General features: G+C 41.8%; 1 protein-coding gene across 3 annotated transcripts in view; it reads right to left on the bottom strand.

Annotated features, from left to right (window-relative positions):
- HMGN3 (high mobility group nucleosomal binding domain 3) overlaps positions 1-12,293 on the bottom strand; it is a 38,293-nt gene extending 26,000 nt beyond the window's left edge. The window contains exon 1 of one of the 3 annotated variants that reach the window (XM_075923787.2): positions 12,039-12,293. In XM_075923787.2, the coding sequence (XP_075779902.1) occupies positions 12,039-12,053 (15 nt within the window). In that variant the 5' untranslated portion in view covers positions 12,054-12,293. The remainder of the gene's footprint in view (positions 1-12,038) is intronic. The other 2 variants (XM_014577993.4, XM_075923788.2) reach the window with 2 other exon arrangements.
- Between the last annotated feature and the right edge of the window lie 358 nt (positions 12,294-12,651).

Genomic DNA, 12,651 nt, shown 5'->3' with positions numbered 1-12,651 from the left:
TCCTACCATCATCCATCAAAGAAACTCGCGTGTGCGTGTGATTTGTATAAATAAACAGAAAATACACACAAGAAAGAGAGGGGACATAAATGATTAAAACAAAGTTTCATCAAGTTAGAAAACAAGAAAAGTCTAATTCTTTATTAGGCCTAATGGATATACGTGTTATAAACATTAAACTAACTAGCAGGTGAGGCCCACTGTTGATTGGGCAGTCATTTTGCATAGAGTACACTTACAGGAAAGTTCAATAAATGAAATATGTAATAGAATTTTGTATTAATGTGCTTTCAAAAAGCAAAAGAACAGTTTAAAACTGTTTCAACATCAAGTATTATTCATTTTATTGAATAATTACCATACATAGTACATCTGAATCAGAAACTCGTAAAGCTTCCATTACTCTTTCTGTAACTAATTTGAATTTTGTGATTTGTGATCATACAAATTTTGTAAAATATAGTTCAATAAGTGACTCAACTTTAATTTTGTTAGCAAATATTTTATGAACTCTTTTCATAATGGTCATGACTTTCTTCCGATGAAAAACAAAAATAATTATTTAAATCTTTCACCCAGCATATTCTGGCGTAAATTAGCTGAATGCACTACTTTTTAAGTGGCAGGATTGTTTATGCAAAATTTGGTATCTGTAAGTCATTGCAAAGTTTCACTTTATTTTGAACAAACAAATCTACAAACAAACTCTTCAAAATATATAAGATATGTTTCATACTCTTTTAGAACATTAACTGTGTTTCTTCTTTTAAAAAAAAGTCAGATATAAATTAGGGATGTTAAAGACTAGTCAACTATCTGATAAACGTTTGCTTATCAGATAGTCCTTTGACTAGTCGATTCCCCCCCACCTTGCTGCCTCTATGACAGTATTTCTTAAACTTTTTAAGACCAAGGAACAAAACACAATTTTTTTTTAAATAAGAAACACCAAGGACTTTTTGTTGAGGGGGGCGTGGGGGGAGGGGAGAAAGGTCGGGAGGGGGGAGAGTTCTTGAGAAGGAAAAAAGGTCGCCTGCCCCTTTAAGGGCAGCCATTTTGAATTCTGCTGTTCTCTGCAGCACAGCTCCAACTGCTCTATAAGATAGGCAGCAAAGGGGAGAGCGGGGAGAAGGGGTACTTCAAAGTGGCAGCGCCACACAGCTGTGCAGCGCTACCACTTTGAAACCCCCAGGTGACGTTTCAAAGGGGGAGTGGAGCTTGCGGTCAGCTGAGGACTCCCCAGCTGATCCTGGGCTCCACATGGCACTTCACCAGAAACCGGGGCGGGTTCCAGCAAAGTGCTGTGTGGAACCAGCGGCATGCAGCATAGCATAGAGCCCGGGGTCAGTGGGGGACTCTGAGTCCCCCACTGACCCTGGGCTCCATGTCTTTGAACTGCAGCCCAGAGTCAGCGGGACTTCACGTGGAATTCCGCATTCCTCCTTTGAAATGTACGAGAGCCCCAGTGGGGGCTCTTGTACATTTCAAAGGAGGAATGCAGAAGTGCCTATCAACTAGTCGATGGAAATTTCGTCAACTAGTCAATTAACCACATTTTAACATCCTCCGTATAAATGGTATTTTCACAAATCAGAAAGTGACCAGTGTACGATTATTTTCAATGTTCTTCCCATAGATGTACAGGCAGTCCCCGGGTTACATGGATCCAACTTACATCGGATCCCTACTTACAAACGGGGTGAGGCAACCCCGCACTAGCTGCTTCCCCCCAGCAGACCAGGGAGATGCGAAGCTAGCGCCCCCCCCCCCCCCCCCAGCAGACCAGGGAGACGCGGAGCGGCTTTTCTCAGCAGACACCTCAGCTTGAGAATAAAAGGACTGAGGGAAGTGAGGTGTGGGAGAATAAAACTGAGCTCTGGAGAAATGTTTGGCTAGAGTTTCCCCTACAATATGTACCAGTTCCGACTTACATACAAATTCAACTTAAGAACAAACCTACAGTCCCTATCTTGTACGTAACCCGGGGACTGCCTGTATTTAAATCTACTTTCATGTGTATTTTCTGTAATTGCCGCTTGAGAAGATCTAGATGTTTGGCCAGCACCACCTTAAGGCACCTTCAGGCACTTAATGGGACATGTTGCTAACTCCAAATCACAACTAAGACTGTTCACCTGACAGTGCTATACAATTCTGAGTGGAAAAAGCAAACTGTTTTTAATCTTTATAAGAATACATATGTATGCATTTGAAGTTTATCTTATTTTCTTCACTTTAAAGCACAATAGTTTCTTTATTCAACAGAATGAAAAACATAGAAAGCAGTTCTGTCTAAACTTACTTAAGCTTGTTGCTGAGGTTTGCATTATCTCCTAAAACCAATATTTTCAGGTTTGGTGTATAAAATTAAAAGCCAGTTCCATATTTAGGCATCTAAAAACGCAGCCAATTTTCAGGAATACAGATCAGTTATGGGAGAGGTCAGACACGCTGAGCACCCAAAATAGCTCACTTAAACCAATAATTTTAGGACCCCGCATTTCAAAATGTGATCTAAGATATTAATGAATTCTTATTATTTGTTCCTTTGTTTACTATCCTTGAACAACAACATCAAAAGAGATTTGTGGAACTACAGTGGAAGTTAAAGACTGTTCAAGATTGAAAAATGTGATGTACTGAAACAAAGCTGAGCTCTGGGTCTGAAAATTGAACCATGCAGAAAGACCTCAGCACATCCATTTCCAGCTTGAAGGTTTCCAGACCATCATCAGTTACCTATCCCTCTCCACCGGACCTCTCTGCACTAGTTTCATGCCCAGTTGCTGCTGTTTCTTCACAGCCTGTACCCAGACCTGAATTTGACTGCAATTTCCACTAGTCACAGCCTGTTCACACAGTCCCCTGGCTATTAATGCAACTAACTCTGCATAAGAGTCCCCAGAAGTTTCACTTCCATTCAGATTCCCTGCTACTCCCAGTTTGCCATGGGGCTACCACTTCCCCTCAGAATAAGATTAATTCCTGGGGTAGGATGATTGATACATAGGAGTTTCCACCTAATGAAGGTAAGAGGTTGCTCCTGCATGCCCAGCCTGGAAGGTTGTAGTTGAATGGGAAGGGTGCTTATGGGAATGCTAGTTTCTCGTGTAGCTACTGACTCCCCTTTGGAAATGGTACAGCCTCACTTCCAGCACGAATCTACACAGACGTCTTATTGCCAGTGGAGTCTCTGCATGCTGAAGTTCCCCCTTAGCTCTGGAGGGAGGTGTTTTGTTCACTCAAATACCCACCAGAATAGGGGACTCCATTTCCCATACTGGCCATTCTATTTCAGTTCTAGGTTCACCCTTCTTCTTTAGGATTGGCTATCCTGGAGAGATGACCTCAAGGGATTCTCTCTCTTCATCAAACTCAGTTTCCTCTGACAGGTCCATAGCTGGATATTTTGTACCAGAGCCTGGCCCTGCACAATGGGATACACGGTCTTTGCTGACTGTGGCTCTTTGCCATTTACCCAGTCCTGCTTTGGCATATAAGCAAAACCTTCAAGTTGGCTCAGTAGTCAGGTAAGATTTTAACTTGTTAATGCAGGACAAAAACCTATTCCCACCCAGGATGGGATGACAGTTCAGAGAGTACCTCTGACATCTGGCTGCCAGTATGGGCCTATTGGAATTTAGCACTTTGTCTTGCCCAAATGAACCTATTCTCCTGGTAATGTCTACCCTTCAATCATAGTGTTTTTTCTTTCGCTGGGTGGCCCAGCATGTGTTAGGTCAGTGGTTGCCAAACTTTTTGGCCTCACGTCCCCTTTTTGATTTTTGAGAAACCCTCATGCCCCCCCTGCTTTCCCCAAAAAACTTGGGGTGGGATTGACGGGTGTGTGGGGCTGGGTTGCCTTGCGCCCCCCCTGGAATTTCTTCACGCTCCCTCACGCCCCCCCAGTTTGGGAACCCATGTGTTAGGTACTCTATGGTACCCTTCTTACACATGTGCCCCATCCAGCAACTCAACTACAAATAATACTAAATTGAGAAGAGTTGCAAGTGCTTTGGAAGATAGCGTTAAAATTCAAAACCATATGAACAAACTGAAGAAATATAGTCTAAAGTAAACAGCTCGAAATAAAATAAGGACAAAAGCAAAGAACTCCAAGTGGAAGCAACAAGTAGTTGCACACATACAAAATGTGACTGCCTAAAAAGGGGTACTGAAGAAAGGGATCTGGGAGATCATACAGGATCCCAAACTAAATACAAGAGTAACAGTGTTACAAATAAAGCAAACATAACTGGGATGCATTAGCAAGAGTGATGTAAGCAACGAACAAGAGTAATTCTTCTACTTTATTCCATGCTAAGAAGACATCAGTTGCAGTACTGTGTCCAGTTACAGACACTGCATTTCAAGAAGGATGTGGACAAATTGGAGAAAGTCCAGAGAAGAGCAACAAAAATGATTAAAGGTCTAGAAAACTTTAGCTCTGAAGAAGGAGTGAAAAAATGGGTTTGTTTGGTCTGGAGAAGAGAAGACTGAGGAGAAGTAGTAATAGAAGTAGTAATAGTTTTCAAGTACATAAAAGGTTGTTACGAGGAGGAGAAAGAAAAATTGTTCTTGTTCAACTCTGGGAATAGGACAAAAGCAATGAGCTTTCATTGCAAGAGAGGTTTAGGTTGGAAATTAGGAAAAGCTTCCTATCTGTCCAGGTAGGAAAGCACTTCATAGAGTGTGGAATCTGTCACTGGAAGCATTTAAGGGCAGGTTAGACAAATATCTGTCAAGGGGTGGTCTAGATAATGTTTAGTCCTGCCTTGAGTGTAGGGGACTGGACTAGACAATCTCCTCAGAGTCCCTTCCAGTGATTTTGTGATCTTCTACTGTTACAACCACAGAAATGCATCTGTTTAAAAAGCACAAAATAATGCAATACCATTTCCAACAGTAAATGAATTCAAGTCATAGGACAATTTATGGGACTGAGAACAATTAACCAAGGTACAAATTAGCAAGGACCACGACACTGAGATTAAATATCCCTACTTTGGGAAAAGCACCATGGAGCTTGAGATAAAAACCTATGTTCTATCTCATGTAGAAGAGAGCACCTCAAACATCAGTGCCTCTTTCATTATGCTGGGGCACTTGTTCAGATGTGACAGTCTGAGAGACACCCCTTGAATCAACACTACAGGCAGTCCCCGGGTTACGTACAAGATAGGGACTGTCGGTTTGTTCTTAAGTTGAATTTGTATGTAAGTCGGAACTGGTACATATTGTAGGGGAAACTCTGGCCAAACATTTCTCCAGAGCTCAGTTTTATTCTCCCACCCCTCACTTCCCTCAGTCCTTTATTCTCAAGCTGAGGTGTCTGCTAAGAAAAGCCGCTCCGCGTCTCCCTGGTCTGCTGGGGGCGGCGCTAGCTTCGCGTCTCCCTGGTCTGCTGGGGGGAAGCAGCTAGTGCGGGGTTGCCTCACCCCGTTTGTAAGTAGGGATCTGATGTAAGTCGGATCCATGTAACCCAGGGACTGCCTGTATGTCCTGCTGCTCTTGGGTAGAGGCCTTCAGGGAATACTGAAGTAACACACAGGCTTGGTCTGCAGCTGGAAAAAAAAAATCACAGCTTTGGGGGTCTTTGTCCTCTCTAAGTACATATGTGGACAAACCACCCTTAGTACCTTGAAGGTATGCTGAATTAAATAAAAAAATATGGAAGCTATATAATCCTACAAAATGTGACTTCCAAGAGACACCGTAACTGACAATTTTCAGTAAAACGTAATATCAAACTATTTTGCTACATCAATGTTCACATATGCCTCAGAGTAGGACAAAGCTATACAAAACTAGTGCTTTTGGTACAACTGACACATTTAATTAAAGAATTAGAACCCAGTATTTGTTTAATCAAAGCAAGCTTTTCATTACTAGCATTTGTTAGTATATTTTAGCACATATGTTTCATTTACACACAGTACACTAATTTTGCGAGTGTCAACAAAACTGATATCCCAGAGTTTGAAATAATATTTTTTAATTGTCTTGCTGCCCTGCTTTCAAATCCATTTTTTAATCTACTGAGAAGAGGGCAGTACTTTTTCTAAAATCCTTGTATATAAATGGATTATCTGTACCTATTCATTTTTTAAACTGGGAGATAATAATTTGTGATACCTGATGAACTGTGGCTGACAATACAATTTGCTTAATACTTTAACACATGGAAAAATGTTGTGAATGGCCTTACACTGATAATTCACCTAAACACTCTGAATGGAGAGGCTGTGTTGTTCAGGCTGAAATTCAATCAGAATTAATGGATGGATGATGTGGACTAAAGAGAGCAAGACATTAACAAAATGAATATATATTTTAATAATTGTTATGGAGTCCATAAGGTTGATTATAAGCATCACTTATAGCATAATTACTGGAACAAAGTGCTTGAAGTTCTAGCACATCCCCTAACTTGAAATGGTTTCCATCATATGCAGGGTTTACAGTTTGATTCAATGTTTTTAGCACTCCTACTATAAAAATTATTCCAGCACCCCTGGCTTATAACACCTTATACTGGTGTGTTTACAGCCACCCATAAATCTGTAATATAAGCATTTTACAGATATGGGTGTAACATAATTAACCGTTTATAAAATATATATGAATTGCACTTTTAATATAAAAGGTGTGATCAAGTAACTTCCATCTGTTTTTATCTGGACATCTGAACAGAAATTACTTGTAACTATATTAAGAACAAAGCATCATTCAAGTATTTCCTTTGACACTCCACACTTCTACACTGCACTCCAACTAAATGTAAAAAACCGTCATTTTTGGCATTAATTTTTTTTAAGCTTTGAAGAGTCAAAACAAATTCTGCTCAAGTGTTACTTTTTTGGGAGAAGAAGACTGGAGGGAGAAAGAAAGGCTCTATGACCTGGATCTGTGAAGGAGCTAAGAAGTTGAGAGAATCCTAGAAAAATCCATACGCAGTTCTGTATTTCGTACAGTGGATGATGTGGAGTAAGGAAGGTCTGGGGCCACACATTTAACAGAGTAAATAAAATTCTGGAAAAATATACCATTCAGCTAGTACTGTGCATCCAGTGCACTAAATGGGGGTCCTGTAAGAAGAGTTTTATGTAATCAAATTATTTAACACTGTATCAGAATTTATAAGGCCAAATTAAGCCATTTAATAACTTCTAAACACATGCAGTCTTCATGCTCCTTTAGCATAGTTTCAAAAAAAGTACATGCCCACATATTTTAACTGAGTTTTTATAATTCTGTAGAACCCTATCAAAGATATTAACCCAAAATCCCTCGTTATTTCTGCTAAGCATACACCACAGTCTAACATCAATCCTACTGCCCTAGTTGGGATTTGGGATTACAATAAGTGTGCAAATGATTTACACCTTTAATTAGACACATGAGTATCCATTAAGTCATTTTCTTGCTTTGAAATAGTACTTTAGTGTCCAAAAGTGTTGTTTAAAAGATTTTAAAAAAAATCAAGCTGCAATTAGTCCTCACGTTTGGTTCAATCTCAAATTAAAAAAAAAAAAAAATGAAAAAACAGGGTCAATCAGTATTGTCTTGTGGTGGTGGTGGTGGGAGAGAGAATCAATCCTAACTAAAGAGTGTAATCTCAACTAAACCATAGACACTTGTCTGACCTCAGACCAGTTACAGAAGTTCTTTATATTTCTCAACCATGATGCACAAATTTTACAGGCTCTCAAATACTGCAATTTGATGATGATCATGTTAAAATCATTTAAAAAAAAAACATGCTGGCAACCAGACTTTTCATACTACTGTTGGAGTTTGTCATGGGACAGATTTTCGTTCCCCATTTCTTTATGGCTAATGCAAAGACATTTTTAGTGTACTTGTTTCATAGTTCTAAAAGAATTGCAAACAGCTTATATTGTATTTTTGAAAGTTCAGTTCAACTAGGGCTGGAGAACAACCAATACCACACAAATGCTCTAGTTTATCCCATGCATGCACACTGTTCTCTTTGTGAAACATTATATTCACTTCATTATGTGGTGTTACAAGCAATCACACATGTGAAGGTCTAACTGGAAGAGTCCAGCACCAAACCTCTCTTTGTTTTATTGTAGTATTTGACATCAACTCAATATATTTTCACTTGCCCCTTCCATTCCCACAACCATAGTCCATCAGAGCTGGGGATAGTAAACTAAAAGTAATTTCCAACCCTTGTTTGATAATGAAGGGATTCAGGTGCTGACTTCTTGAGTTACACACAGAAGAAAGAGTTAAAAGGACAAAAGGAAATGAGAACATGACTACTCAATCAAGATAAAAAAGCATGCATAAAAACAAGTATGAATCTGGTTTTACTTCTGCATTTCCCACACACCCTTTCTGCAAATTTATTAGTTCATGGGTTCCCAAACTGGGGGTGCGTGAAGAAATTCCAGGGGGGGGCGCAAGGTGACCCAGCCTCCCCCACCATCAAGTTTTGCTGCCCTATTCAGTTCCTTTTTTCCTTTTTTGCTTAACAAGTTTTGCTGCTATTTGGAGGGAGGTGAGGGTTTTTCAAAAATCAAAAGGGGGGGGGGGCGTGATGCCAAAAAGTTTGGGAACCACTGTATTAGTCAGTCACATAGCTCCAGGAATGTGCAAGCTGCAGTATTGGTTACCTGCAATTTTTTTTTTTTATTAGAGACAGCTCTAATTTGCCCAACTAAACCAGTATTAAATTACATTTGTGTATTTAAATATTTGTTTTAACTAGGAAGTCCACTACAGAAAAAGAAATTACATAGTGAAATTTACTGGCAACATTACAGTGCAATCATTTTTCTGCTATATCTATTCTAGTATAGGTCCACAATATAAACACTGTATTTTGGAATAAAAGTGATTTTACTTCATCATTAGTCTGGAATAATTATTCTACCCTAGCTATGCCAGTCAATTTCCCCATGTGGACACGCCTATGGTCTCAACTTCCCACGAGTTTCTGGGCTTTCCAACACACTTAGCTTCAAGACTATTCATTCACACAAAGACTTACATTAAATTTACTTAATAAGCTTCCCTTTAATTGTGGGTTTAATTTTAAGACTAATATGAAGAAAAAAGGGAAAAAAACCTAGTTCTTATTTTTCAGACTTGTTTCTCAAAGGCTAAGGGCTTGTCTACACTTACAGCACTGCACATGCAACACTCTAGCACTTAGGGTACGTTTACACTGAAACACTATTCCGAAATAACTAGCGCTATTCCAAAATGACTTAGTCCGCATCTATACAGCAGTCAGTTATTTCGAAATAATGTCAAAAATACTGTCAAGCTGGAGGACTTATTACTCTGACTCCTGTAACCCTCATTGTACGAGGAGTAAGGGAAGTCAGAGGAAGAGTGCTCTATTTCCAAGTAAGTGCTGCGTAGACGCTCCCTATTTCAAAATAAGCTCTTTCTAAATAAGCTATGCAATTGACGTAGCTCAATTTGCATAGCTTATTTTGAGTTAAGCCCTACAGTGTAGACTCACCCTTAGTGAAGACACTATCTATGCCAATTGGTAAGTTCCTCCCACTGACATAGGTATTACACCTCCAATAGCTATGTTGACAGGAGAAGCCCTCCAATCTCTTAGCACTGTCTACATTGTGAGCTCAGATGGTATAACTGTGTTGCTCAGGGGAGGGGAGATTTTCTACATCCCTGACTGATCTGATATACCATTTTAATGTAGACCAGGGCTACCTGAAACAATGCACAACAACAAAAATCTAAGCCTATTGCTTAGCTACAATGTGCTCCTCAACCATTGGCAAAGAAATCTCACCTAATTTTGCAGCCCACCAATGTATTTTTGAAGTTTAATACTGAAGACTCTCAAGAAGGCAAGAATGTAAAAATGTCAGGAAAGCATGAGAGCGCACTGCAAAGTTCCTAATGGAATGAGGACTAACTTCAAAGTGCTTCCTCAAAACATGGCCTCATTAGCAATCATTGTTTATGAAAGGCATCACGCTGGAAGAGAAAAGGAGCATTTTAGGCCTGGACAAGAATGCACTGACACAGTGCGATGAAGAAAGTGATACAGTATTTTTTTTACATTTAAGCCAAGTATATTAGTCCCTCAATTTCATGAGAAATACATCAACTCAAGTTAAAAAAAAATAAAAACTGGAAATACTTCTGTAGCACACTGAATATTTTTATTGTACCCAAAATGCAACAAGGAACCAGTAAAAGACAAAAATGGAAGTCATAAGTGTGTGGAAATGATCATCTAATAGTTATTTGATTAAAATGGTTTTCAGATACAACTCTGATCAGCATTATAGGGAGGTCATCTGCAGATATTCTGGACATCTCCAATACAGTAAAATTGCTTCTCCTATGTTGACCTAGTTTAATATTAAAAGACTGGAAGATTTTTTGTTGTTATTGGTTTATCGTAGAGTAGTGGTGGTGTTTTTTTTTTTAAACATAGTATATTAGTGTCAAGTCTCTAATTACATTCTAGGAGTAACTGCAGTAAAGAGAAAAAACACTCCAGGCGAGGATTTTCAAGAAGGCCTAAGCAAGTTAGCCTCCAACTCCCAAACCTGGTGGCTAACTGCCCTTTAGAAAACCCAGCCATAGTGAAAAACCTGGTAACAGTCTGTTGTAACTGTATGTAATAAATGAGCATTTTCAAAATACTACATTTTTCCCCCAGAAGCTCAGGCACTGGGTGTGTTAAAAATGAAAATATTAATAATCAATATGCAAGTTTGTAAATCTGTACATTCCCTGCTTCCAGATATAAAAGATAAGAATTCCCATAACAGATCAGACAAGTGGTTCATCTTACTCCTGTGTCCTGCCTCCAAAAGTAGCCAGTACCAGATGTCTCAAAGAAGGTACAAGGAGCACCATAGCAGACAATTATGGAAGTTAACATTTAAATTAATAGTGTTTCAGACTGGGGCAAACAGTACAAAGCAACAACATACGAAACATGTATTGCACTTTTGCCTGGATGTTTGGGGGGCGAGGGGTGTCCCTGGGAAGGGTGGCCAAGTAAAGCATCATTTCCCTCCCCTCAAATATATCAGAGCCTCCATCCTGAGGAGAAGGGAGAAAATGTGCTAGAAGGAAAAATAAAGTACAACAGAGCCTGGAAGGCAAATAAGGGACCCAAGTAAATTCCGGCAGTAGCAGCTCTGCAGAGGAAGGAAGGAAACACTGAGGCGGGAGGGAGGGGAAGAAGGGAGGCGAATACATTCGTTCAGTAAAAAAGTCTCCAAGCCCCACAAGGCAGAGACTCCGCAGAAGCAGCAGCTCCCTCTCCCTCCTCCCCAACTCTTGCCTGTCTCTGGGGTGCAGCGCTCTGCTGTGTCGCACACAGGAGTCTCCCATGGTGCTGTTTTTAAACTCTCTGCTGTTGTTGATACCATGTGTAAGCAGATCCCCCTGTGCTACACGGGGCCCTGTCGGTGCAGACTCCTGTCCTGATTGACACCAGAGTTGGTACATACGGGTCTGTCACAGGAGGCAAGGAGAAGGGTGTAGTTTGTTTTAAACATGGCTTTTCTCTCCCTTCCTCCTTTTACCTTGGAGCCATCACCGGGGCACCAAGCAAGGCAGAAAGCAGACTCAGCCGAGGGCAGAATCAGCCAGGACACGGGGGATTTTCCCCCCAGAGATTGATGAGCTACTGCTTGGAGTTTGCAAGCAGGAAACTCCTCAGGGGGAGGCAAAAGCCGAAGCTGCAGCTGCTGCATTTTTTTCCGGTGGGGGTTGGGGGGAGGGAGAGGAATCGGAGTTGTGACAGCGAGTTCGCATTCGAGAGGACGGGGCTCGCCACAAGGTTAGCAGAAGTAAGGAGCAAATCAATAAATCAGCGACCGGAGGGAAGGGCGGAAGATATTTGCAACAGGCAGTACAAATACCCAGGCTCGAGAGCAATCAGCGGCGTCCCAGAAAAAAAATCGCCCCAGGCTTGCAGGCAACCCGAGACAGAGCCTGCGAAGTGCACGCGGGCGACAGGAACGCCCGACCACACACGGGCGGCGGGCAGCGCGGCGCGTTACCTTTCTCTTCGGCATAATGTCCCTGCCCTGGGCTGCGAAAGTAAAGCAACGAGCAAGCTCCTGCACAAGCGCAGACAGACCCCTCCTCCCGCAGCGGCGGTGGCAAGGCGATCGCTGATCCACGCTGCTGCGCGCCCGCCCGCCGCACGCTCACTGCCGCTGCGCCGCCGACACCCGAGAGCCCCTGCCACAGGCGCCCCGCGCGGCTCCCGAGAGGCGAGAACGGGGCAGCTCTTCTGTCTGATTGGCTCCCCAATTCTGTAGCCCCCGCCCCTTCTGGAGGGAGCGGTGTGATCGGGGGAAGTCCGTGTGGTTCAGATGCAGGGCACGCCGGGGGGAGGGAGCCTGCGCTGATTGGGTGGCCGCAGGTCCCCAACTAGCCAAACAGGAGTGGGGCGGCCCGGGGCAGTGAGCTGGGGAGCAAATGGGGAACCGCCGGGTGCTGTGTCCAACATGTAATGAGATTTCTGCGCCTTTCACTACACAGTGCACTTCCACATGTATCTGGCCTGAGTAACAAATGCCACCCATCAAACAGGGGCCACTCCCCCAAGCGTCTTTGGATTTGCCAGGCACCTACATATTCGTACATAAAATGGCTTTCCTCTCGTCC

The sequence above is a fragment of the Pelodiscus sinensis genome, chromosome 3, assembly GCF_052426305.1.
Source record: "Pelodiscus sinensis isolate ZL-2025 chromosome 3, ASM5242630v1, whole genome shotgun sequence".
Lineage (NCBI taxonomy): Eukaryota > Metazoa > Chordata > Testudines > Trionychidae > Pelodiscus > Pelodiscus sinensis.
This window is presented reverse-complemented; position numbering and strand designations above follow the sequence as displayed.